Source organism: Marmota monax, unplaced genomic scaffold (genome assembly GCF_021218885.2).
Source record: "Marmota monax isolate L192 unplaced genomic scaffold, Marmota_monax_Labrador192_F-V1.1 WCK01_AAM20220418_F8-fsc00012, whole genome shotgun sequence".
NCBI classification, from domain to species: domain Eukaryota; kingdom Metazoa; phylum Chordata; class Mammalia; order Rodentia; family Sciuridae; genus Marmota; species Marmota monax.
The window spans coordinates 29334796-29362672 of NW_026695227.1; the positions used below are offsets into that span (position 1 = coordinate 29334796).

The following is a 27877-nucleotide window of genomic DNA, read 5'->3' on the forward strand; positions in this document are numbered from 1 at the left end:
TTGTCTTTGAGCTGAAACAGAAGTTATTAGCCACCAACTACATAGTGATTATAAAGTAATAAAACAGGTGACGTCTTTTATCACATGGACAAAGTATATTCCCTTTCCAGAATATCAACAGTGTTTATGATGTGAAATAAATAGCATCTAGCTCCGCACAGTGGTGCATGCCTATAACCCCAGAGACTTGGGAGACAGAGGCAGGAGGATTGTAAGTTCAAGGCTAGCCTCAGCAACTTAGTGAGGGCCTAAGCAATGTAGGGAGACCCTGTCTCAAAATAAAATATAAAAAGGGCTGGGGATGTGGCTTAATGGTTAAGTGCCCCTGGGTTCAATTCCTGGTACAGTAACTAAATAAATAACATCTAAAGCAGTGGTTCATACCTAAACTGAATAGTAAAATCACCTGGTGTTGCCTTTAAAAATTGAGACTTGGGGCCCATTTTGGACCAATTAAGTTAGTCTCTGGGGGTGGAGCATGGGCCTTAGTATTTACAATGTTTTCCTAGGTGGTTCTAATTAATAGGTAGGCTGCAGAACCACTGTCTAAAGCAGTGGTTCTCATTCCTGGCAACATACTAGAAGCATCTGACAAAACCTAATCCAGACCTACCCCAGGAAATTCTAAACGACTGGTATGGAGTGAAATCTTGGCATCAATGTTTTTTAAAAGCTTCTTTAGCGATTTAATGTGTTAATGTGCAGCTGAGGTCTTTTTGTTTGTGAGACAGGCAAAGCACTCTACCACCGAGGCACACCCTGCTGTTGCGGTAGAGAACAAAAGCAATGATTTTCAATTTGGGGTTGGGGGGAGGTATAAAGGAAGGGGAAGCTTTTTAAATACTCTGCCCAAGCCCCCCATTCACTCTACCCATGTCCAGAAACACTGTTGTTGAGGGGAAAGAGGTTGACATGGAAAGGTTATGTCTCATAGCCAGGCAGTAAAGAATTTTCCATAAATAGGAGGAGGGAGAGGAGAAAAATGGTGGGAATCACCAAACTTGCGTTTATAACTATTTATTTCTTTTTTTAATGGGCAATAATCACCAACAGCAAATGGACAAAAGCAAGCATACTCCAAATTAGCTGTGTCAGCATATCCCATTCATTTTGTTTGTAGTTCCCAAATAGCTTAAAAAAAGGTTTTCAGATTCACACACAGATCATCAAAGATCAATAACAACTTGATCTAGTTTAGGAACATGAAGAGTATTGTTGACTAAGTATAGTTCGCTAAAACAGGTTTTTGTGGTTTTTTTTTGGTACCCCCATCTCAAAAGCAGCTCTTCTATATTCTTTCCCCATTCCCTTCTCAACTCTACTTTCAACCAATGTCTTCTATAGATCAATAAAAAAATATAGGTTCTAAGACAATGGAAAGAAAAATAACTCAAAAAGGTTTTTAGCAGCACAAGCTTTCCATAGGGAATGAAGAAGTCTCAGGGGGAAGGCAGCCCAGCCCATCCTTTTGCTAGAGGAAATGTCTTTGAGGTGCAGAAAATGCCTGCTAAGCCCATTAGAACAAACTGACTTTCAGGAAGAGAAGTGCTGCATTAGAAAAATGGTACAAGACTCTCAGGAGTTCTTAGGACTGCTTGGAACATGCTCTCTCTTCTATGTGGAAAGCAGTAAGATAGCTTTCTGAAATAACATTGCTGAATTACTATAACCCTGGGGCATATCCATGGAAAAGAAGCAAAAACTGCTGTTTTCTTTAGTAAAAGGAAAGGGGGCCAGGCTTTCTGAATGTCTCACACCATATGGAATATCTTCATCCTTAGGATACAACTATTGTTAGCTAGAATTGTGATTTTCTTAACCTTCTTCACAGATGTCATGCCCCCAAAGGAAAACCACATGTATACCATTTAAATACTTTCCATCTTCCTAGAGAAATTTAGTTGATTTCATTTTCTAAAAGGGAGGGTGGCAAGGAGAACCTCTCCTTTAAAAAGCCAAGTAAGCAATAAACAGCAAACAAAAGTGAGGAATTTTTTTTTTTTTTGGCTGGTTGCTTGGTATGGGGAGGAGGGGCTATGGAGATTACTGTTGTGACATGTTGCCTCAAAATCTAATAACCACACAACAGGGACAAGTGCTTTTCTGTTTTCCACGACAAAGAGTACTGCAGTACCTCACCCGGAGTTAGTCACTTGCATGATGGTGCACAGATCTCCTCCAGGTTATTCTACAAGTAGCAAGTATTCCTTCAAAGAAGCCGGCAGTGGGAGGCCCTTCACTGCATCTGGCAGATACTGGAGTCCCAGGCTACGGCGCACAGCATAGCGAGAGAGTGTTTTTAGAGTTCCTGGGGCTGAGCACAGCACAGTCAGTTTTTCACATAGCTGTTGGTCTTTGGCCACCTCTCGTGGCATGATGCCATTTTTCCTTAATTCAAAGTGTCCAACAGCTCTGTGGAGGAGCTCAAAGCAGGAGTCCTCTTTCTCTGTTCCAAGTCCCCTGACTAATAGAGCCACCAGGCGGGAGATGGGTGTCTGGCCTTTTAGGTTGATGACTCTGACCTCTGCACCATAATCAAGAAGGATGCTGATGCTCTCAAGATTTCCCTTCATGGCAGCCCAGCTGAGTGGCGTATCATTGTTGTAATCCAGGGCATTGACTGAGGCCCCACTCTCTAGGAGAGCCCGCACACACTCAGCATTGTTCTTAAAGGCTGCCCAATGAAGTGGAGTGTCTCTGTTGCCATCCAATGCGTTGGGGTTTGCACCATACTCCAATAGGACCTCCACACAAGCCTCATCTTTCTCTGCTGCATAGTGAAGGGCTGTTCGGTTGTAACCATCAAGGGCATTAACCTGTAAAAAGGGAGGAACTGTATTACAGTAGCTAGCCTACTGGGGAGAGGAAGGAGTGCAGCAATAGAATCCTGCATACCCACTGCCCCACTGCCTTTGCTATACAATGCTCTGAGGAAGGAGTCAATGAGCAATTCCTAGGGAGTCTTGGTGATCACGATGGAGAGATGACAGAAGCTAAAGAAGAAAAAGGAAGGGAACTGTCCCAAGACAACACTATTTGTATTAACTAGCTCGTCTGCATTATTTAGGACCCTGCTGCAATGTTCATGTCTCTATTTACTAGAATCTCTACTGTAGAGTAAGGAGTTAAATAGGAAAAGAAATCTAAAACCTTCAAACTGCTCTGGAAGAAATTCACTGGAAAGTTGCTTGAATATACAGTTAGAGTCCTGGATTTTACTTATCCTGACTCTTCCTGTGGCTAATGGCAATCCGATAGCTTTGCCATGTTCTTTAACCACAGAGAGAAGCTCAAAATATTAAATTAAGTCAGCCCTTTGCAAAAACATGCTGTGGGCTAACAAGAGAGTCCAGAAAAATGCATGTGGAAGGAAGAACACAAATCTTCTAATGCTGAAAAAGCAGCTAACCTAAGCCAAGTGGTGGTGTTGCCTATAACACCAGTGACTTGGGAGGCTGAGGTAGGAGGATCATAAGCTCAAAGCCAGCCTTAGCAATTTAGTGAGACCCTGTCTCAAAAATAAAAAGGGCTGGGGATGGAAATCAGTGTTAAAGCACCTTTGGGTTAAAAGAAAAAGAAAACCCCAACAGCTAGCCTGCTGAAAGTCAGGATTACCTATAATTTTTTACTTCAAATTCTCAAAATTATAATGCATATTATCTTCCATCATAAAATGCAATAAAGAAAAACTTTTTATTTGGTTAAACCTAATCCCCCCAAAGTCACTGAATGACTCAGCAGCTGAGCTAGAATTAGAATGTGATAAAGTTCCTGCTGCTGAGTCTTCTGATCTCACTTTTGCAGAGAACAAGCTAACACTGTATGTAAGCCTTCCTTCTGTATTAAACACTTTAGGGTTACTCACAAAGAAACAGGCTTGGTCACAAAAATTATAGCATAACAAGAAGTGGATCATGATTGTGTGGAGATGAGGATGGTAGGCCTGCCTCTTGGGTCTAGTATCAGACTGCACAGTGGCTCCATGTTTTGACTGATTCAGATCGGCACCCTCAGCATATACATTTTCAAGACTGCTCACAAAGAGTCAAAACTGCCTGTCTTATTCATTTAACATGCACTTAGTAATTACTTCTGGTGTAACAAACACTTTACAACCTTATAAAGAAGATATTATTCCCTTTTTACAGATGGGGAAACTGAGACAAAAGTTAAAGGAATTCATTCTAGCTGGAATTGATCGAGTTGAAATCTGAACCCATTAAATATGGCTCCAGAGTCTATTTTAATTATTCATTATACTATGCTGCTTCATGCTAATGCCAAGGGTCTGTTTTCAAAAATTAATTTTTCATTTTTATCTTCAGATATATTAGAAGACAAGAACAAGCTATACTAAATAAAAATAATTAGCGAGCAAAAACCACACAAGTGGCTCAATCCTAAGGAAGGGACTGCCTTTCAGAATTATATCTCAGAATTGCATACATCTGATAGATGGTAGAGCTCAAATGGTTAGATTTAACCAGAATTGAGAGGCCTCTGCACTTACAGCTCCTGGACAGTCAACAGGCAAGGAGAGGATTCAATGGAAATATAAACAACCCTTAGGAGGTAAGTTAGGAGAGAAGAGGCAGATAAGATACCTTCTTGGAGCCATGAACAGCTTAAATTAAGGAGAAAAAAAAGCAAAGGAATGAAATCCTTGGGATCATTTTATAGATTCACTGTCATATTTTGCTTTAATATTGGCTATGCTACTATAAGAAGATCAGACTGCAAGTGCAAAGAGAAAGTCTAAGAAAATGTGAAGCTCCAGTTTTGGTGAATCATTAATGTAAAGTGTTGAAAACATTACCTCAGCTCCTTTTTCCAGGAGTAACTCCACACAGTCAGCATCGGACACCATACAGGCACAATGCAGGGGCTTCAGTGTGCCATGGGTACAGTTCACATCTGCTCCCTGTAGGAAGGAGGAAACTTGAGTCAGTATGCTCAGCTCTGGCTCACCCAGTAGGCCAAGCCTCAAAACTTAGTCTGGGGGAAAAGAGTCATATCCCTGACTCTACAGTAAATGGTAAAAGTACTATGGGTTCTAGATTTCATGTCTGTTTATTAGACAAATACTATCATAATGCCAATATCCAAACCAAACAAATCTACTAAAGAGAAAAGAAAGGAACCATGAATTCTTTAGATCAAGTTAGCTAGCCTCTCCACAAGATAGCCAGCCAAGAAAGTCATTTGGACATCACTGAAGACATAACCTTATGTGTAAAAGCTGTGGGAATCTTATTGTCAGGCAGAAAGTCTATGGCTACCATGCTCTGATAAAAGAAAAGTGAATCTGTCAGAATGAGACCAAAACTCCCATGCTCTCTTTGCCATTCCACAAATTGTATCTTAATGTTACTTTTGTTTTATAATCTTCAAGGTGGACTCTTCAACTCAACATTCCCTGCTACATATTCCAAATCTGGTGCTTCTATTCCAAATCTGATGAGATGGAGATGCCAGTCAGACCAAAGTCACTGAATGACTCAGCAGCTGAGCTAGAATTAGAATGTGATAAAGGTCCTGCTGCTGAGTCTTCTGATCTCACTTTTGCAGAGAACAAGCTAACACTGTATGTAAGCCTTCCTTCTGTAGCTGTACCATATAACTCGGAAGCAGCTACAGAGCCCTGGGCTATAAAGGAGGATCCTGACATTGTTAGAATTGTTCTGAAGTAATTGGATGCATTTTCCAGTGACAAAAAAAAAAAAAAAAAATCTGTAACTTCTCTTCAACAGGGTTAAAAGAAAAACAAAACTCCAACAGCTAGCCTGCTGAAAAGATCACCTATAATTTTTTTACTTCAAATTCTCAAAATTATAATGTATATAATGCAACAGGAATAATATACAAAAAGGGTATTAAAGCCCTTCTAGGATAACAGTCATTTAGCAGAATTACTGAATGGCAGTAGTTAGATATCAGATAAAGTATTTTCTTAATCTGTAATTACCATGCATTTTAAGGGCTTGTGTCCTCTTCAGAACTAGAACTAGTAGCTGTGATTAAGATAGGAGACAAGTGAAACCTCTCTATGTAATTATAATAGCCCAAGTATGGAGAAAAGGTCACAAAGATTTGAAAACCACCTCTATTTTGCTCACCTCCTACCACTCTCATTAAAACATGTTAGAAGACTTCAAGCTTGAAGGCTTCTGTATGTACCATATCCAGACAGATTTGACAGAAAACATGAGACTAGGGTTATCTAGAACACATTTCATGAAGAAAAATACCAGAAAAAGTGAAAGGGAGAAGGCAAGAAAAGCAAAACACAGGGAAAATGCATTTTAATGATTAAGTTAATACATTTAAGACTGTAAGAAATCCTTGTGATCTTGTGCTAAATCAAGGCTGCAAATTTGATTTGTCAGAAAACTTCCACTTCACCTCCCAAAGGTCTGCCATGTCAACAACAGCACACTCACCCCTCTGATGAGGTCCTCTACATTATCGTGTGGGAAGGAACGGATGGCAGCGATTGTTCGGATTAAGCGCTCTGAGAGAGAGTATTTGCTCTGAATGCTCTGCATAATATACCACATACTGGAACTCATCAAGACTCAGAGTGTGTTCACATGCTCCAAACTGCCTGAAACAAAGAAGTTTTAGGCATATACAATATCACTGAGTACACCTGTCCTTAGGGTTAAGTGTTCTCTGAGGCCTTCCCAATGCTAAAAGCAGATGTCAAGGAGATAAGTGATTAAGACCATTTTTTTGGTAATGAGAGTGAATTAGATTTACAACAAGTGCTAGGATACTGAGTAAACCTATATGAAATGCTGTAACCCTTAAGACCTCCGTTCTAGTCTCTGACCTACTATAATACAAGATTTCCTTAAGAGGTTCTGTACTATGACCCCCATGAAGCTCTGTGGTTTACAAACAAGACTAGTTAAGGAATGGGATTTTCTAAAGGCTGAATTATTGTTATTTTTAATTGTTATTTTAAATTTATTATCAGCACATCTTATGTTATTTATTACATTTGCTTTGCGGTGTAGTTATGTACATATTGTTTCTCCATCTAAATTTAAACTATAAACAACTGGAAGGTAAGGACCTTGTCCTCTCTCTCTCTCTCTCTCTTTTTTTTTTTTTTGGCTGTGTAAGGGATTCACAGAATCTCACAAAATGTAGGTGTTTTATAAATATTGATTGGTTGACTGACTAAAGGGTATAAGTACTTTCTACCTATGAGAAGAGAAGGAGAAGGCTATGGAACAAATACTTCTGTTAACAATGATAAAGCATTTGTGAAATATTTTCAAATGTCTTTAGCAGAGAAAAAAGTAAATAATTGAGGTAACATTCTAAAACATCGAAGAAAGCAAAAATATAACTACTCTGGAGTCATCGATATAAAATTAAAAAAACAAATTTCACACCAATAAAATATACTTTCAGTTTTAGCAAAACGAGGAGATTTAAAATAAATTAAACATTTAAGAAATTTGCTATCATAGAGAACTGAGAAATAGACTTGGGCAAATATATGTTGAAACTACAATATGGCACAGAATTCCAAGATGAAAGATGAAAACAAAGCAATATACACAAATTCAACTATGATAAAAGTTTTGACTATATATGAGGTGACAGCTAGAGAACATTTAAAATTATACAATAAGGCGATGCATTTCTATGCAAAAGTACATATCAAAAACTGTAGATAAACTGTAATATGCAATATAAACTCTTGGTGTAACTGCTTAGGAATCCATATTTTTATTAAAATATAAGCTCCTTAGGATAGTTTTTTTTTTTTCCCCCAACAGTGCCTGGCACATGGAAAAGCCTCAATAAATACTTGTTGAATCAAGGTAAAGGTTATTACTCCAGATCCTAATAAATTCAGTAATTAAGCATATTAATGTATATGATGACTATTAAATGAAAATTCTGAAATTTTTTGGTCATTTCATAATAAGTTAAATTATTGTTTTTGGTGATGGAGCATCGCTTTATACAATACATTACAAATTCTACTAGTTTCTTTCTGTGAATCAGTAGCCATTTGTAGCTGTTAAAAAACACAGAGCTGGGAGTATAGCTCAGTTGGTAGAGCACATGTTTATCATTTGCAAGGCCCTGGGTTCAATCCCCAGAATACATGTGTGCATGTGTACATACACACACAACTCCTCAGAGACAAGGGTCTGTATCTTATACTTCTTTGAAGCAAAGAAGAGGGGAGAAAGGGACAGAGGTGCATTTGAGTCGGAGATTTCAAGAACAGGGCAAAAGACAGCATCTAAAGAGGAGGGTTTGGACAGAAATTATTCTCTTTAAAATTTGTGGGCCATGAGAGCTGATGAAAGAAAACCCTGCACTCATTTTCAGGGTGCTCTTGGACTCCATGCTATGAACTCCTCTAAGCTGAATAGGTCCAGGGGCTGGGGTTGTAGTTCAGTGATAGAGCACTTGCCTAGCATGTGTGAGGCACATAATAATATAAATAATAAAATAAAGGTATTGTGCCACCTACAACTAAAAGAGTGTGTGTGTGTGTGTGTATTGGTTGAATCAAATTAAAGGTTCCCTTGCCGCCTCGAAGCTCCAGGTATAAGAGAGAAACTTTAGGGCAGATTGATAACATTCTCTGTCTAAACCCACCCTCTCCGGTGCACGGTTTGAGCTCTAGGCCTTATTCTCTGATGGGGCTAAAAGGACTCCTACCCCTCGCCTCCCTGTCTTCTTTGCTATGGGATCTGGAAAAAACACCAAAGGATTTGTGTGTTTAGTTATTTAATTGCAAAGCTAAAAGCAAAGTGGAACAGAGAAGACACTCAACAGCCTCAACAGCTCTGGTGCTAGGGAGGCCTGGGCCTCCGTCCCTCGCGGAGACTCTGGGAGGGGAGGGAGGCGCCCCCAACCCCACCGCACCTGCTGCAGGAGGGCTCGCGGCAGCTTCGTCTCGCAGAGGCTAGGGAGCTAAGAACAAAGGCGCGAAATGCAAGGACATGTGGTGTCACTTTCTGCACGGGCTCCCAACAGATCCCAGCAATCTTCGCAGGCTTCCTGGTGAAGGCACTAAACCACAGTCGCGCAATCTGTGTGCCGGGCGCCCCAAACACTGACCAACCTCCGCCCCGATCTTCCCCCAAGGCCCGGAACTATGGCTCAGCCGCGAAGGCTCACGGACCTCGAGCGGGGAATGGAGGAAGCGTTACTAGGAGTGGTATCCCGGACTAGGGGACCTGGCTGCAGACCTTCCCGCACCGACAACCGCACTCACCGAACCGCGGGTCTGAGTTGGGTCTGAAAAGCCGCTGTCAAGGCGTGACCCGGAAGCAGAAGCTGTCGGCAGCGGCCCCTGGGTTTACAGGACAGGAAGACCAAGTGGGAGGGCGCCTGCGCGCTGGCCGTGTCAGGAAGCCGGATGCGCCTGCGCAGACTCGTGAAGCTGCTACTGTCCTACCCAGGCGAAGTTACTTTCTACCTTCGCCCAGAGGCTTAGTGCATGAATTCAATCTCGCGGTGTCGGGCACAGCCCGGGGTCTTGGGTCTTGGACCTACGGTGGGAAAGAAGCTACTAATCTTGGCGCTCAGGCCGATTCTGTCTAATTGCGCTTGCGTGGACCAGGCCAACAGTGGTCCGCCCCACCACCCGATCCTTCCACTGTCTGCCTCTGAGATCCGGCCTGGGCACTTGGTCTCCTCATTATTCTCTATCTCACTAAACTAAAAACTGCTTTTGCCCACTAAGTCTGTACTGGTTCAGTTGCTTGGGAGACTAAACTGATAGGAGTGTCTTTAGGAAACAGAAGATCTTGCAGTATTATTCAAGATGTTGGAATGACTCAGTGCTGCATAGAGCCCTGGTGGATCTCGTTCACCGTCTTTCAAACTGAACTATACCGAAGACAAAGTCAACTACCCAAGAGGTGTAGTATTCCTAATGTTGAGAACCAAAAAGCTGTAAAAGCAAAACCCGACCATAAATAACCCTTTCAGAGGTAACCTTTCAGAGGTAACCTTTTGTACAGTACAAGCACCAACATTTTGAAATCAGGAGTATATGGTGGTGCCTGAACAAAGTGAAATAGACCTCACAGACAGCCTGTTTCCTTGTTTTGTTTTGTTTTCTTTCTTCAGGGCTGAGGTCTGAACTCCGGGCCTTGGCTCTGCCACAGAGCTGAATCCCCAACCCCTAGACAGCCCATTTAACAGAGTGCCCAGCACCTACTCTCCAAACTTGCTCCACGCACAAAATCTAACCAGTAGAGATTAAAGCAGATCGCAAGTGGTTCACGTATATCAGTGAGGGAATAGTGAACTGAAAACTCAGGATCCGTCTTGAGTGCAACTCCTTTGAGTTCCAACTCGAAGGGATTTTTGCCACGCAATAATGTGTCCCTAACTTCCTATCACCATCCCATGTTGAGATTGTCCAATTTTTGAAACCAGCCCAAATCCAGATTTTTATAAAGAAAAGTGAATTCTCCCAAATTTCAAATGGTGGTGACTTTTTTTTTTAAGAGTAATTTTTTTTTGGGAGAGGGAAAGGGGAAATATCGGGTAACCATATTGACCAAATTATATTGTTATAGTGTGTGCACATATGAATATGTAACAACAAGCCCCACCATTATATATAATTATAATTCACCAATTAAAAAATTGGAAAAAAAGAATTATTTTTTAAAGAAGGCAATATTCAGCTTTCAAGTCACTTCTTCCAGACTCTGAATTAAAGACTGTTTTGTTCATTGGCAACTCTTGTTACTTAAAGGGTGTAGTGTAGCCCTCAGAATGAAAGGGGTCTGGAGAGTTGACTTGTAGTTACATATTAACTGCACTCTTTTAATTTAATTCGTAGATTTTTGGGTAATCTTGGAGAAACCCTAATGAAATTACAGAGGTTAGAGCTCCCTACCCCTTTCCACAAGTCATTCTAAGTCATTTGTTTGAATACAATGTATGGCGAACAGTTTGATTATGCACTTTGTTTCTAAGATATGAATCTACATTAGAGTCCAAAAGAACATTAAACCTCCAAACAGGGGGACTAGATATACTTGAATGGGTTCTGATCCAAATGAGAAAATGCATTCTGGGAACCTAAGTCCTTTCTGACCAGTAGCAGGGAAAGTCACAGGAAAATTGAAGCCACTTAGGTTTTATCCAGGTCTAACCTCACTTCAGTCAGTACCTTTCAAAGTGTGTCTAGATCTCTGTGACTCACATGAATAGCCCAATGATATGTTTTCTCCTGACCGCCCCCACTTGTATCCTTTTTGACTGGAAAGAATATAATAAATTCTACCCCATGATGCTACAGGTCCAAGCCTGCCATGATACCTTTTCTTCAGGTCTACTAAGGTAATGCTCTGCTTGGCACCACCCATCAGTCTCCCAAAGTGGAGCACAAGCAGCACAAAATTGATATATTGAAAGTTTGATGGTCGTTATCATATTAAGTCTAGCTTTAGTGAGGCCAGTGCTCTGTCTCTGAGAATCCACTGTGAAACAAAAGGAGGTCTCAACCTATACACAGAAGAGATGATAGAGTCAAAATATTCAGTAGATGGAAGTACTGCACCTGAAGCTGGCATTCATCCCTCTTCTAAGGTTGTGTGTCTTGACAACTCTTGTTCAATGGCATATGCCAACCAGAGTGGTAGAAAGGATATGACCCCAGAGATCAGCTCTAAGATTGGTTAGTTATTTTATTCCATTTTTCTGGATATTAATTTTCTCATTTGTCAAATGAGAATGTTGGCTGAAATTATCTCTAAATATTCTTCTATAAATTTCTATAAATTCTATTTTTACCTAATTTCAAAGCAAAATTTCTTGCTTTCAAAACATTTACTCTCTAATCTAAATACAAATACCTGTAGGTCAATACTATATTAATAGGGCTGTATATTATATTAATGGGGACTGTGTTTAATTATGAGAGCCTGTCTTGGTTGATAAATGCTAAAGCATACAAATTCTGAGAAACCATAAAAGTATCTTATAGATGTAAGAATGACCATAGTCTGTCTTCCAGGAAGTGATAAAATAGGCTCTCCACACAGGTTATTTTAAAGTGTCTTTGAGAATCCACTGCACAATTAAAGTTGGTTGCAGTTTCATTCATCCAATCCACCAAACATTTACTGAGCATCTTCTTTGTTCCAGGCTCTCTGCTCAAGTGGGTAGGTAAGACGGAGATGGAGAGACTTGATGACAGGATTTTTTTTTTTTGTACTAGGGATTGAACCCAGGGCTTCATGCATGCTGGGCAAGTTCTCTACCACTGTGATAGACCCTTCCATTTTTATTTTATTTTGAGACAGTGTCTTGTTAATGCCAGGTTGGCCTTGAACTTGAAATTCTCCTGCCTCTGCCTTCCAGGTTACTAGGATTACAGACATGTGCCACATCAACCAGCCCACAGTTCCATTATCAAGTTTTGGGAAACAAATAAGAACATTGTCAATTACAATTAAAGATGATTACTTCAAAAAAGGTTTTTATGCACAAAGTCATTGTTGAATTGTACTTCATGATGAGATCAGGAGACTGTAGGGAGGGAAAATGGTGAAGAGGTTTTCTTGGGTAGAAACTTGTTTGTGCTTCTGGCTCCCCATCCCACTCCCCACCTCCCAGCCCAAGGGAGAGGAATTGCTAGAGCTACCTCCTTCTCCTCCAGCCTAAGAGGGACGTTTGTGGGATCAGAGAACTTAGAAATTGTTCTCTGTATTTGTAAAATAGAGATCTACAGTGACTCTTGCCTATAAGCTAAAAAAAAAAAAGGCTTTAGTCACAGAGTAGAGGTGGGATTTGCTTTTATACCCAGATCAGCAGGGTCAATGAATTTGTAAGTATTTCTCTGGACAAAACGTGGGTCACATAGAAGGCAGACAACATGGGATTGCCTTGGGTCTATTCAAAAGTGCTGTCTAGAGGTATGAAAGGGTCCAGTTGCCAGAAGCTAGAGGTGAACATGGTAATCCTAGAATCCACAGTCTGTCACAGGTCACCGCTTGCACCTGTCTAGGCCAAAGGGATTCAAGTAAAAGGTCTTTGATGATGGGAATCTTCAAAGAACCTTTAAAAGCCTCCTTCAAGAAAGAAGAATCAAGGCATGTACATGCCTGTAATCTCAGAAATTGAGAGGCTGAAACAGAAGGATCTCAAATTCAAGGCCAACCTTAGCAATTTATCGAGGCCCTAAGCAACATTCAGTGAGATCCTGTCTCAAAAAATAAGAAAGGTCTGGGAATATAGCTCAATGGTAAAGCATCCTTGGATTAAATTATCAGAACCCCCCACCCCGGAAAAAAAAGAAAGAAGAGTCAGCTGGGTATGGTGGCACATGCCTTATAATCCCAGTGACTTGAAAGTCTGAGGCAGGAGTATCATAGGTTCAAGGCCAGCTCAGCAAATTATTGAGGCCCTAAGCAACATAAAAAATAAAAAGGACTAGGGATGTAGCTCAGGGATAAAGTGCCCTTGGGTTCAATGCTTAGTACTGCAAGGAAAGGAAGGAAAGAAGGAAGGAAGGGAGGGAAGAAGGGAGGGAGGGAGGAATAGTCAATCAGCTTTAACCATGGGCTTGATACAGACTTAGCAGAGAATTGGGCTCTTCCTCAGCTGTCCTGCCTCCTCCCACTTTTACACCAGTGGATCAAATAACAGTTAGCTAGTATGGGGGAGTAAGGTGAGGAGAAAGCTGAAGGCAGGCAGCCACCTTCCACAAGCCCTATGAGAGGGAGGCGGAGAGTAGCCTTAGAATGACCAAGTGCCTTAGAATAAAGACTGAAGTATTGGTTACCATTTTAGACTGGAAACATTCTAATTACTAAATGTAGACTGTCTTTTTAAATTTAAAGTGACTGTTACTTATAGAATATCAAAGGGTGAACAAAAAAGTCAGGGATTTGCCCAATTTTCCATTCAGAGGCAAGAGACTACTGCTCTCCCTAATAGAAAGTTTTTAAAAGATGGTACAAGTTGAAAAAATAAAAGTTGTATTTTGGTCACATTCAATTTTGCATCTCTCTCTCTCTCTCTCTCTCTCTCTCTCTCTCTCTTTCTCTCTCTCTCTCATATTTCTATAAAACCAACTATCTTAGTTGGTTACCTCTATTCTCCATATTTTGTTTATTAGTGATTACATGAGGTTTTTTTTTTTTTTTTTGTATGCTGTGTCTCCCAGAAAACTTTCAGATCCTTTTGTTTTCATCTCTTTTCTACTAATTCCAGTTTTGAACTCAAGACATAGATGTTTTTAATGGACAGTATTACTAATGCTCCTATTTTATGACCTTGGCATAAACCTGTATCTGGTAATTTGGTAATGATGTTATGGTTGTAATGATTGCTGCTGTCACTCCTCAACATGTTTTAGTATCCAGACCCCATAGGTGGATGCCATAGAGGTATTCCAGTTTACAGATCTGGTGGATCTTGCTCTTTGAGCTTTGTGGGAATTCCTTCTTAGAGTGAAAAACTCCTTTCTTCTTCTACTAGCTCCAAACCCTTTCCTGATTTTGAGTGACAGTGTGCTGAAGGAGAGGAATTCTGCTTTGTAAACATTTAAGTGGTAATGTGAAGCCTTTCACAACAGTTTTCTGGCCTCTGGCCAGAAGTCATCAAATTCTCTGCTATCTCAAACCTCTACCTTCTTCAAGGGCCACTTGGCTAATTTGATGGAAAAGTTTCTCCGATGCCTTTCTTAGAGAAAGGTGACTTAAGAAGGAAACACTCTCTCCAAATAAAACTCTCCCATTACAGAAGAAGGAGGAGGAGGAGGAGAAGGAGCAGGGGGGCAGGAAGGGGACCAAAAGGAGTTTGAGAGATTCCAAGAGTGAAAGAGAGAGAGGGAATCTGCAAAAATTAACAGAGTAAGGTGAAAAAATAAGATTTAAGTGTCAGACTTGTTGACTAGTGAGGAAAAAAATAGCTTTCCCTTGTTAATAGAATAATGTATATTCCTTTATTTTTGAATTTCTTTAGGATTATCACTTAACAGTACATTCTTTGTATTTAGAAATGATGTTATGCAAACACCATAGAGACCAAGAGTCCAGTTCTGATAGTAGCATTAGTTTTTTTCTTAACCTGTCTAAATAAATTACATTACCTAAGTCTAAGTTTACTGATCTGTACAATGAGATGAGAATAACAACACCTATCCCAATATTTAATTTATAAAACCTAGACTGCATTTGTGAAAAGTGGTTTGTTTTTTTCACCTACACAATTGTTGGTTATTATCTATATCATCTTTACATTAGTCTGTATTTGTTCAAAGAGATTGCTAAAAATCCTCTCACTTATATGGCAAGCACCATTGGAGCAGAAATTTAAATTTCCTGCATTCATCTTCTCCTCCATAGCACGCACAGTCCCAAACATGCAGTAGGTCTAGGTTAAATGCCAACCAAACTGAACTAAACTGATCTTTCAAAGACAAGAATAGTAGTTGCCTATATGTCCTGGTTCCTGAGCTGGGCATAGAAAAAAAAATTGAAAAGGAAGCCTTGGAACTAGAATGAATAAAACAAAAGTTCAAAAGAAATATAATGCAAGCTTCATGAAACTTTTCATATGCTTATGCCTATACAAGAGAAAGTAATTCAGCAAAGAAGAGAACAGTATTAATGTGCAGCAGGGATAGCCTCCCAAAGCATGCCATCAGGATTAAACAAGGGCTTCTTTCAGAAACTGCTCAGAGGCAGACAGGCTCTCAGTGTTCAAGTTCTACTTTTTTGGTCTTTGCTTTTAACTTTTCCCAGTTGGTAGAAATTTGTGAATTTTGAAAAAACATTAAAAAAATTTTTCTTTTTATTGACACTTATTATTTTTTGGTCCTACAGAATCCCACTATTTTTTTTTAACTATCGGAAGAAGTTTAAAACATTTTGAATCTTTATAGAGAAATATTGTTGAGGAATTTTGAAAAAAAAAACAAATAATAATATTAATGATAATATTGAAGTGACACATTCATTCTCTTTCCAAGAATGTAGGCACTTGTAGATTAATTACATAGCAAACCATGAATGAAGTGAACAAACTCTAGCAGGAAAGATTTTAAAATTCTGATCTCAGAATTTTCTTCTCAGCTGCTCATGCTATTTCTAGTAGGAGTATGTCTCCCCCTAGAGGGAAAATGAAACATTGCTCCTTTAGGCTTCTTGCCTAAAGTTCAATAATGAATTCTTTTGTTCATTCACCAATTCATAGACTATTTGATTCTTCTGTTTTGATTGATTGATTCATTCATCCAACAATTCATTCAACAAATACTTACTAAATCCTATTACTGTTCTGTTCATTGTGATAGATGCTGAAGGTCCAGCTGAGAATAAGATAAACATTATCCCTGCCTCCAGGGAAATTACAGTTTAGTGTAAGAAACAAATATTAGAAAAATAATTACCTAAATATCTAAATAATCACAATGCTGATAAGTTCTATAAAGGAAAAGTGCATTGGACTGAATGTTTATGCCCCTTCCCATTCATATTTTGAAATCCTAAACCCCAAGATGATGGTTTTAGGAGGTGAGGCCTCTAGGAAGTCATTAGGTCATGAAGACTCATAAAAGAGATTAGTGTCCTTATAAAAGATATCCCCTCACTCTTGACATGTGACTCTACAGTAAGAAAATGACGATCTGTGAGAAAGTGAGCCCTTACGAGACACTGAATTGGCACCTTGAACTTGGACTAATAATCTCCAGAAATGCAAGAAATAAATCTCACTTGTTTGTAGACCACCCGGTATATGTTATTTTGTTATAGTAGCCCTTGCAGACCAAGAGAGAAAGTGTGTATGGTAATATGACTTTTCAACAAAGAAACTCCATCAGGATGGGAGATCAAAAAGAGCTTACCTGAGCACAGACCTGGAAGATGGGTAAAAAAAGAAAAAAGAAAAAAAGAAAAAGATTGAAGGTTCAAGGAGTGGGTCTTCCAGCAAATGGAGCGAGGTATGCAAAGACCCTGAGAGGGAAAGAGCTCAGGAAGTTGGAAGAGAAGAAAAAGGCCAGAATGGAAAGGAAACAAGGAGTACACACTGAGGCTGGGGATGCAGTGAGGTTCCAGATTGGGCAGGGCCTCAAGGAATGGATGTGTTAGTGATTCTGAATGGAATCCTAAAAGGATGGAAACCTACTGACAGGGTTGATGCAAAATGAATGATCACATCTGTTTTGAAGGATCACTTTAACTTTCTGAGGAAGAATGAATGACAGAGGGACAGGGGAAAATTTAAATGAGGAAACAGCAGCCTAAGTGATTTGGGCAAGAAATGATAGGGACTTGGACTAGGGTGATGGCCACAGAAACGGGAAGATGTGGGTGAATTTGAAATAGTTTAATGTCAGAATTGGTAAGACTTGGTGATTGTTACAAGCTGAAAATGAAGTATAAAGTAGTACAAAAATGAGTCCCACATTTTTAGTGTGAGATTCTGGATGAAATGAGGAGCCACTTACAAAGTTAGGAACTGAAGAAGAAATAGGTGTGTGTGTGTGTGTGTGTGTGTGTGTGTGTGTTGGGGAGTCTGATCCAAGATCATTTCATTAGATATTTATTGAGACTCCCACTATATGTGGGTACTGTGTTGGCACTAGACACTGGAAATGAAAAAGTGAAGGCAATACAGGATCCTTATCCTCAAGAAACTTTTGGCTAATGGAAGATAATGATACTATTAATGGGTTATTCCCATCGTGATGCAGTTACACAAGATTGAACAACATCCAGTAGAAGCCCTGAAAAAAGGCACTTAGCACAACCTGGGGAGTTCAGAGAATAATTTTTAGAAGAGATGATAACTGATAACTGAGCAAAGTCTTGGAAGCTTAGACGAACAAATCAAGTAAAGAAAGGAGTTGTTTTTTGATTCACAGGAAATTTAAGGAATAGTTTATTTAGTTCTGTCATCCTGGTGAAAGCAATTAAAATGCTGGATAGTGCATGTTTTTAAAAATATTTCTTGTAGTGTCCAAGATGGTTTGAAATGGGACTTTTAAGACTCCTACCTCAACTTTACTACAAAGTATAAAAAGGGCAACTTCAAAAAATTTCAGTGAAATAAATATAACACTGAAACTAAAATCTGATGAAGTTTATGCAAAAAAGAACACTATAGACCAGTCTAATTTGTGTATATTAAGGCAAAAATTCTAAATAAAATATTAACAAATAGAATCAAACACCACAATATGTCATCACTAAGTAGGAATTGTTTTAAGAATGTAAAGATGGCTGGTCGTGGTGGCGCACAGCTATAATCCCAGCAACTCTGGAGGCTAAGGCAGGAGGATTCTGAGTTCAAAGCCAGCCTTAGCAATTTAGACAGGCCCTAGGCAAGTTAGCAAGACTCTGTCTCAAATTTTTAAAAAAGTCAGAGAGGGCTGGGGATATGGCTCAGTGATAAAGTGCCCTGGGGTTCAATCCCTAGTACCAAACTAACTAGATAAATAAATATGGTTCAACATTAAGAAATTCATTAATTATGTCTAAAAGAAAAGACTTGATTATCTCCATGGATGCTAGAAAAGCATTTGAAAAATTTAAGATGTATTCTTAATAAAAATAACTTTCAAAAGAGGAATATAAGTATTTTCATAATATCATAATAGATCTTGTCTACCCACAACTTCCTAACCATTTTTATGGGAAAACACTGGAAACATTCCTGCTAATGTCTGAAACAAGGCAAGGATGTTCATCAATATTATAACACTTAATATAGTATTGGAGGTATTTGACAATGTATTTTTATAAAAGCAAGCAACTAGGTACATGAGAATTGCAGATGATATGATGGTGTGCCTTGAAAAGGACAGCAAGACAATGCAAACATTACTGCAACAAAAAGATAGTTCAGTATGGTAGCAGGATATAAAAGTCATCACCAGATGTCAATGGGCTTCATGTATATAAAGAGGAACTAGTTAAAAGATAAAAAAAGGACATGAAGATCCAATTTATAATAACAACTATAAAAAATTACAAAATTCCCAGGCATAAAGTTGAAGAGAAATATGTAAAACCTATGAGAAAAACTATAATATTTCCTCAAAGACACCAAAGCAGACACAAATAAAGACATACCCTAAGTGAATTTGTAAATTTAACATAATTCCAATAAAAATGCCAACAAGTATTTTTGGTTTTGTTTTGATTTTTGGTTACACAAATTGATTCTTCAATTCAAAAATAGGGTAAAAATAAACATACAAGAAAGCCCTGAAAAAAGAGCAATGAGAGAACTCTCTTACCCAACATTTAAACTACTATAAGGACTTCATAAATAAGCTAGTATGGAATTGTTTCATACAGACACAATAATGGAACACAATAGAAAGTCTAGGCACCAATCTGAAAACATACAAATTTAATGTTTAAATCAAATCATCAACTAAAGTAAACTGAAGATGCTAACAATCTCAGAGAAGAGATGAACGAATTGGGCAACCTGGAGCTGTGGATAAATCTCTAAGAGAGAAGAACACAGAAGACTATTCTTCAGGGGACCAAGTGTGATTATTTCTCAGTGAAGCTGATGGTATAGACTACCTGAAGCCAAATATGCAGATGGCTTCTTGATCCTGAGCATTATATTGGTGATATGGCACTAGATGCTTTAAAAGTATAAAATATCATCATTCCAAGGAAACTTTCAAGTCACAGGGGCATGTGAAAGAACACTATTCATGGTTGGTCAAAAGGTCTCTGCATATAATAAGAACATTCTACAGACTTACATCTGGATTATATTCAAGGATCAATGTGCATTTGAATGCAAGATAACTTTTACAGGATGCCTGACTAGGAAAGAAATGGAAATACATTTTACAGAATTTTGTCAATGGTTTGATGGAATTTTGACTACTTAATAGAATTGAGAACTTTTATCTAAAATTCAATCATTCTGTGACTACCCAGAATTCCATCAAAATAGAGGCAAGATCTGTGGACTAATCAAGGGATTGAGGGTGAGGGAGGAGAGACAGGATAAGGCAAAAGCTGTGGAATAAATCTGACCTAACTTTCCTAAGTATTTATATGACTATACCACAATAAATTCCATCATCATGTGTATCCACAAGACACTAATTAAAAAAACTATAATATCAAAAAGATCTCTAGAATAGAGGAAGGGAAAGGGGAAGTACTGGGGACTGAGTGGAGCAAATTATGTTCTATGCTTTATAATTATGTAAAAAAGAATCCTAATGTTATGTTTAACTAAAAAGAACCAATAAAAATCTACTGCAAAAATAAATAAATATTTATTTAAAAAATTCAGAAAATAAGTTGCTTCTGCAAATATTTATGGAATCAAATAATTTCTTTAGAATTTTGGTAAAATTCTTTTGGTTTGTTTTATTTGGCTTGGAACAGAACAAAAGGCAAATTAAGGCAGATTTTAGGCTGCATTATAGAAATGATTCAAAGTGATGTATTATGTAGGTTGGTTTAAATGTTGACTCTGGGTAAATCTTCAGACTTGGTTTGAACACTGCTCTGAAAACCATGTTTTCAGAAAAATTGATAGCAAGTATGTTAGACAGTAGGAATATCTGAATTACATCCAACCAGACAAAAAATAGTATAATTGTTTGTTGGGAGTTGCCACATAAGAGCTGAGCACCTCCTAGCTTTGAGTGATGGAAATGTGGAGACTGGCTTCTCTTACCAGGAGGTGGGTGGATCCCCATTTCCGCTCAGCAGAGGAGCACAGCTTTGGGAGTCAGTGGGAGTGGACTGCCCCTTGTAACATTACCTCTTGGCCTTATATGGATGGAATGTTCTTTTGAACAGCCTCCCCCAATAAAATCTGAGGTGGGCTACGTCTCTTTCTTGCCTGCCTTGCCTCCTTTGTAGGAGCTGGGTCAGAGAGGTTGTCACAGAACACACAGAAAAAGGTATTTCTCTTTGTGTGATTATTTCCTGCCATCCCAGTTCTCCTGGAGTGACCCTGACTGGTTTAGTCGTGTGTCACGACAATTATTTAATGCATTTGGAAGGAATTCACAAGTGTAAAAGAATGGGAAAATTTGGGAACTTACTGCAGATTATTAATTTTAAAAAGAGCTAAAATAAGCCTATTTATGGACAATGGATGCCAAAGAGAATTTCATTCAGTGAAAAATATCACTGACAGAATGAAGCCAAACTTTTTATATAAAGCTGTTATCATAATATCATAAGGGAAGAATTATCTTAAGTAACCAATTTTATAATTGTGTTGAGTTTAAATATACATAGAATTATCTTAAGTAACCAATTTTATAATTGTGTTGAATTTAAATATACATACTATTACTGCAAGTCAAAGTAATATTTTGACAATGTAGCACAAATTTTAAAGTTTAATACTAAATAATGTCAGGGTTACCAAATTTAAAAAATGAATACAGTTTAAAATTTTCACAGGAAGAATTGATTATAAATTATGGACTATGGATGACAAGATCATAGAACTTCTAGATATAGATAAGAAAGAAGGGATAAGAGTAGAAGTGATCTGTGTGACATATTGAACAGTTTAATATGCGTGCATCTGAAATTTCAGAAGAGTCATGGGCTGAAAAAGTATTTGAAGAAATAATGGCTAAAAAGTTTCCAAATTTGAAAGCTCAATGAAATCCAGGTAGAATAAATTTAAAGAAAATCATGTTAAGGTACATCATAATCAAATTAACAAAATCCAAAGGTAAACAAAAAATCTAAAAGCAGTTAGATAAAATGGACACATTATACAGTAAAGAGCAGGGCTGACAAACTGTGGCCCATAGTGTTCAAATCTGGATCACCTCTTGTTTCTGTTAATAGTTTTATTGGGACACAGCCACACATGCTTATTTATGTATTTGTTATGGCCGTTTCTATTTTACAATGGCAGAATTGAATAGCTCCAACAAAGACCACATGCCTGCAGAGCCTAAAAGATTATTATATGACTCTTTACAGAAAAGTTTGCCACCCTCTGATTTAGAACCTCAACAACAATAACAAAAATGTAGCAGATTTCTTATAAAAGCCATACAAGGCAGAGAACAAGGTCAGCTCAGCCCAATTTTTTATCCAGCAGAAACATCTTTCAAAATGAAGGTGAAATAAAGATTTCTTTAGACAAACAAAAAGTTAAATATTAAGGGAAATTCCTCAGGCAGAATAAAGATTATAACAAAATTTGGATCAACATAAGGAATGAAAGTGACAAATATAGGTAAAATATAAATTTCTTTTTTGTTGGATGTTGTGGTGCGCATCTTTAAACCCAGTGACTTCGGAGGTTGAGGCAGGAGAATCACAAGTTCAAAGCCAGCCTCAGTAACTTAAGGCCTTAAGCAACTTAGTGAGAACTTGTCTCAACATAAAAAAAAGCTGGGAATATATCTCTGTGGTTAAGTGTCCCTGGCTTTAATTCTTGATACCTAAATAAATAAATAAATATTTTCTTACTCTTTAATATTTTGAAGTACTTATGGTTTTTATGCATGTAAAAAAAGTATGTATGAGAACAAAAAACAAAGAATATAAGGAAGGAATGGAAAGTTTATTGTTATAAGATTCTTACAGCATTTGAAAGTAGACTATAGAAATTAAAAGTGACTACCATAAACTTTGGAGCTGTGCTGTCCGCTATGCCAGCCACTAGCTGCTTTGGGCTACTTATTTATTTAGTTAAGGATTGGATGGCTTTTATCAAAAATGCACTGATAACTCATACACACTTAATATTTCAAATGAAAGAGCAAAAGTTATTAATGACTAAAGCAAACGGAAACAAGCCAGAATAATTTACTTCCTTTGTTCATTTTAATGAATATTAGTTGCACCTTATATTTTCCTGATGGTTGACTGTCAATTATTTGAGTCATGTACCTATTTTATACATACAGTGCATACTTTATTTAAATTTAAAGTAAAATGAATTAAAATTGGAGAAAGTTAAACATTCATTTCCTTTGTCACAGTAATCGTATTTCAGTATTCAATAACCACATCTGGCTAGTGGCTAAAATATAGGTAAAAATATAGGACAACACAAGTATAAAACAATTCTATCATCACAAAAAAATTTTTCTGGAAAGAACTGCTATAGAGTAAAAGCAACAGAACAAAAAAATCAAAGAAAAGAAAACAGCTAGTAAGCCAATAGAGGAGTTAAAAAGGAATCATTTTAAAATACAATTAATCCAAACAGTGGGTGAAAATAAAAAAAAGGAAACAAAGGACAGGTGGGACAAATAGAAAACAAATAGCAATATGATACAGTGAAGCTTAATCTTACCAATAATTGAAATAAATGTAAATGATATAAACATTCTATTAAAGAATGGAAATGGTTGGGTTGGATACAAAGAGTCAAGTATATACTACACGTAGGAAACCTATTTAAAATATAAAGGCACAATACAACAAATGGAAAAGATATTCCATGCAAACACTAATAAAAAGTGATGAAATGGCTTTGTTGAAAGCAAACTAATAAACTTCACAGCTATGACTATTACCAGGGTAATTTCATAATGATAAAAGGATCAATTCAGCAAAAGGATAAAATAATCCCAAACTGCTGAGCACCTAATAAAAGAGTTTCAAAATATAGGAAGCAAAGCCTAAAAGAAATGAGAAATAGAAAAACCCACAAATATATTTTGAATTCAAATGTCAATTATATTAATATTATAATAAATAAATGGACTAAATACTTTTGTTAAAGACAAAGAAGGTCACTATGGATAAAAAGCAAAACTAAACAAAATTCTATCATAAGTTGTCTGTTGGCTACACACTCAAAACTTAAGGAAACAGAGGTTGAGAGTAAAGGAATGGAAAAGGATAGATCGTGCATCTACATAATAAATAAATAAATCTTAGTGCATCTGTGTTAAAACCAGACAAAAATTGACTTTAAGGCAGAAAACATTAGTAAATGGCAAAACACCTTTAATGAAAAAGTTTCAATCCATCAGAAAAATATGACAGATAAAAGATTTCAATTTGCTAAAAATGTAGATCCAGAATATATGAAGCAAAAATTATCAGAACTATAAGTATAAGCTTACAAATTTAGTGGAAAATCATAATCCTTTCTTATAAGTAGGAAAAATCACTTAGGACATAGAAAAAATTTAAAAACAAAATTTGTTTAAACATTTTTCCTAATAGACATATCTAAGTCTTGTATCCACAAAATGCAATACACATTTTTTTCATGATGCATATGTATGTATTATAAACAAAACTTGTTTATTATGCATGTCTCAACAAATTTCAAAAGGTTAAAAGTGAACAGGAAGTGTTTTTAAATTACAATGAAATTAAGCTATTAATCAATAACAAAATAACAACCAGAAAATTCTCCAGTTTGGAAATGAAGAAATATTCATTTATTCAACATTTAATATGTACCTACTATGAGCCAAACACTATTCCGGGAATTTGGAATCATATAAGAAAGCAAATCAATAATTAATTCTGATAATACCAAGTATTAGAGAGATTATAAAATATTGAGAACTTTTATTCTGTTGGTGGATTGTAAATGATTACAACAACATTGAAAATGATTTGGTATTCTATAGCAGAACTGAAGATAAGCATAGACCATGATTTATCAAATCCATCCCTGTATATAAAGTTCAGAAAAACTGCTACTATGTGCATGATGTATTAGAATAGCATTGCTGAATGTTTAAATTGGATATCAGTGATAACCTAATCTGGAAAATAGCAAGTGCCCATCCACAGTAGAATGCAGATAAATACAACAAGATATATTCATACAACTGAATAAAGAACAATAAAAATGAACAAAACACAGGTGCCCAAAAGACATTGATGACTTTTACAAATATAATGTTATACAAAAGAAGCCAGATAAAAATGTGTGATTCCATTCATGTAAAGTTTAAGTAAAAAAATCATTGTGATTCTACTCATGTGTTATTCAAAACGAAGCAAAATCACATTATTTTTTTTTTAGGAATTTCTTAGAAATAACTGTTCTCAAGTATAAAGAAAAGCAAGGAAATTATTATTGTGAAAATCATGATAGTAGTCACCCATGGGAGGGAAAGATTTGACTCTAGGGCAGGAGTGGGGACTTCAGGGTGAAGGGAATGCAATGCTGACCTGGGTAGTGATAATCAGGTTTTTTCTTTGCTCATTAAAATGTGCATGTATGCTTATTGACTTTTATGTATTTGTATTGTATTTCACAATTAATAAATGTCCAAAAGAAAAGGCAAATGAAGAGGTGAGAAAGGCATTTTAAAATTAGAGACAAGCATGAAAGAAGGGATAGTCACAAAAGAGTGTGTTGGGTGTATACAGGAAGATCTGTGGCAACAGTCAGACAGGTGAGGCTGAAGGCTATGGAAGTCTTCAGAACACAGCACGCTGAGCTGTGGAGAAGCGCAAGTCTGAACTTCAGGTAGAATCTTCTGACTGTTGGGAGGAGATGAAAGCACAGAGAGGAGAAAGACAGCAAGGGAAGTGTGGGAAGGGTGAGGGACTATGAAAGAGGAAGAGTCCTCCAGGCACCAGACAGCAAAAGGTACAGTATTGCTTGTGGAAATGGGGAGGAGGAAATGGATTAGAGAAGTGTCTGGGTAATTAGAGACTGTGGTAATCTTCCTATCTTGAAAAACATACAATTGCTTCAAGACTTATTCAGCTTTCGGTTTGTGGTTAAAATGTGGGCAGTGGGATTACTGAAAACCACAGAGTTGGGCTCAGAGGTAAATAAATCTGTTTCTTCCCAAGCTAAACTCAGATGAGACTCTTTCTTGGTTCTCAAAATCTCCTGGACGGGAGATTCAGGCTCCTTCCTCTCACATGTCCATCACTGTCAAGCTCTTTAGAAATCTCACCTAATTGCTTCATCTTGTATCTTTCCCTCACATATGGAAGTGGGGAATAATGCCGTTTGACTCAGAGTTAAAAATCAATGTTTTTCCCAGATTTTCCTTCTCTTATATCTCTGTTGACCATTACCATTCTTCCTTAGACTTTAGGTCCCATATTACAGCCTAAGATTTCAAATTACATTATGTCTGTGCTCCATCTCCCTCTCTTGAAACCTTTCTCCATAATCACTCTTTTCTATGAAGTTTCCCCAAACACTAATAAAAGCTGCTGAGTATGAAGTGGAGAGGCCTTACGTCCCACAGACCTCGTTGCAATTTAAACATCAGCGATTTCTGTGTAAATTATGTGAAATTGTGGACAGTTTATTATCTACCACCCTGGAGGTATCTTGGTTGAAACTCATTGTTCTGCTGAGCAGCATTAGCCACTAATGCCATTGGCAAGAGGAAACTAATCTTTAATAATATAAGAAGTAACTGGAGATGGTATGTGATAATGACGATAGATCAGCTGGATGAGTACTTGGGATTGCCCTCTGAGGGGAAATCTCATCCCAGTTTAATTCATTCAATCCAGGAGATCGCCAATGAATTTCACTTAAAGTTTCCCTCTGCTTCTTAGAGACCCAGACCACACTGTGGAGAATAACAGGCCCTTACTTAAATTGTCCCATTTAGGCTGTTCAGAGACTAACCTCCATTCCAAGAATATTTTTTTCTGATCCATACTCAGCATTGATTTTAATTTAATTTTAGCAACATGAAAAGATTGGTCTTTATATGTCCTTTGTTATGTACATAGTCAATGTGGGGAGTTTCTATTTGTTTGGTTTGGTATTAGAAGAGAAGCAGAGAAGGGCACGAGCAAGGGAGAAAAGGCCTCGATTTTATTACAGTCAAGAGTGCCCTGAGCTAATATTGCCCTAAATTACTACAGCCTACCAGTTAGGAACACAAGCACTCGGTATAAAGTACAGTAACTTTGCATTCATGATATCCCTTTTTCAGATAGGTTATTCATTTTATAATTAGTAACAGAATGCTTTTTCTGAGACTCTCCAGCAGAATAAGAGTATGCATCTGGAGTTGTCCTTCACACACAGGACAAGGTTATGAGCTTGACATCATCCCACTCAAACAAGGTCGAGGAAGTCAGAGAGCTTATAGTCCTTTGACCCTCTGAAAAAACTTATCTTTGAGACTATGATGGGGACAGTGGAATACAAAAATGGGGGTTAGAGTGGGTGGGGAGGAAGCAGCTGTCTTTTAAATACTGCAAGCACTTTGTTGTTTTGCAAGACAGAGATTTACACATGTTTGTAAAGGAAATATTCCTTTGTTTAAGAATGACTACTACTAGCTGGGTGTGGTGTCACATTCCTGTAATCTCAGCAGCTTGGAGGCTGAGGCAGGAAAATCTCGAGTTAAAGCCAGCCTCAGTAACTTAGTGAGACCCTAAGCAACTTGGCGAGACTCTGTCTCTAAATAAAATACAAAAAAGCGTTGGAGATGTTGTTCAGTGGTTAAGTGCCCCTGGGTTCAATCCCTGGTAAAACAAAACAAAACAAAAACCCAAAACCAAATCAAACCAAACCAAAAAAACCCTATTACTACTAAAGGGCCACTTAATTGTGTGAACATAAACCCTTACTGGAATTATGAAATTGCCCAAAATACTTGACTGAAATTAAAGAAGCTAACTGCTTTCAAAGATAAGGCAGGGTTGGACCTCTGCAGAATACGTGTCCTTAAGGGAAGATGTTTCTTTTCCTAAGCATGGGTTCAGACTTCAATCATGTACTCAGCAAATACTTATGTAGCATCTCACATATGCCAGGCACTATTCTAGGTGCTGGAAATATGGCAGGGAGCAAAGAAAAACCCCTGACCTAATAGAGCTTACTCTCCAGCTGGGGTAGAAAGACAGACAGGAAGGAAGGAAGGAGGGAAGGAAGGAAGGAAGGGAGGGAGGTTGGGAGGAAGGGAGAGAAAATACAGTATAACAGAAGTTGATAA

At 37.7% G+C, this 27877-nt stretch overlaps 1 protein-coding gene across 5 annotated transcripts; it reads right to left on the reverse strand.

Annotated features, from left to right (window-relative positions):
* Nucleotides 1-1001: 1001 nt before the first annotated feature.
* On the reverse strand, nt 1002-9359 carry Asb8 (ankyrin repeat and SOCS box containing 8). 5 transcript variants are annotated; one of them, XM_046436250.2, is made up of 4 exons: nt 9254-9359; nt 6441-6600; nt 4817-4921; nt 1002-2816 (listed from the first exon to the last, which is right to left on the reverse strand). In XM_046436250.2, the coding sequence occupies exons 2-4, from the start codon at nt 6567-6569 to the stop codon at nt 2184-2186; spliced, it is 867 nt and encodes a 288-aa protein (XP_046292206.1). In that variant the 5' UTR covers nt 6570-6600; nt 9254-9359; the 3' UTR covers nt 1002-2183. The 5 variants fall into 5 exon arrangements, with proteins under 5 accessions (XP_046292206.1, XP_046292205.1, XP_046292208.1 ...); XM_046436249.1 differs by having other exon boundaries at nt 6441-6604; nt 9254-9357; XM_046436252.1 differs by lacking the exon at nt 9254-9359 and adding an exon at nt 9161-9179 and having other exon boundaries at nt 6441-6604.
* Nucleotides 9360-27877: the final 18518 nt, after the last annotated feature.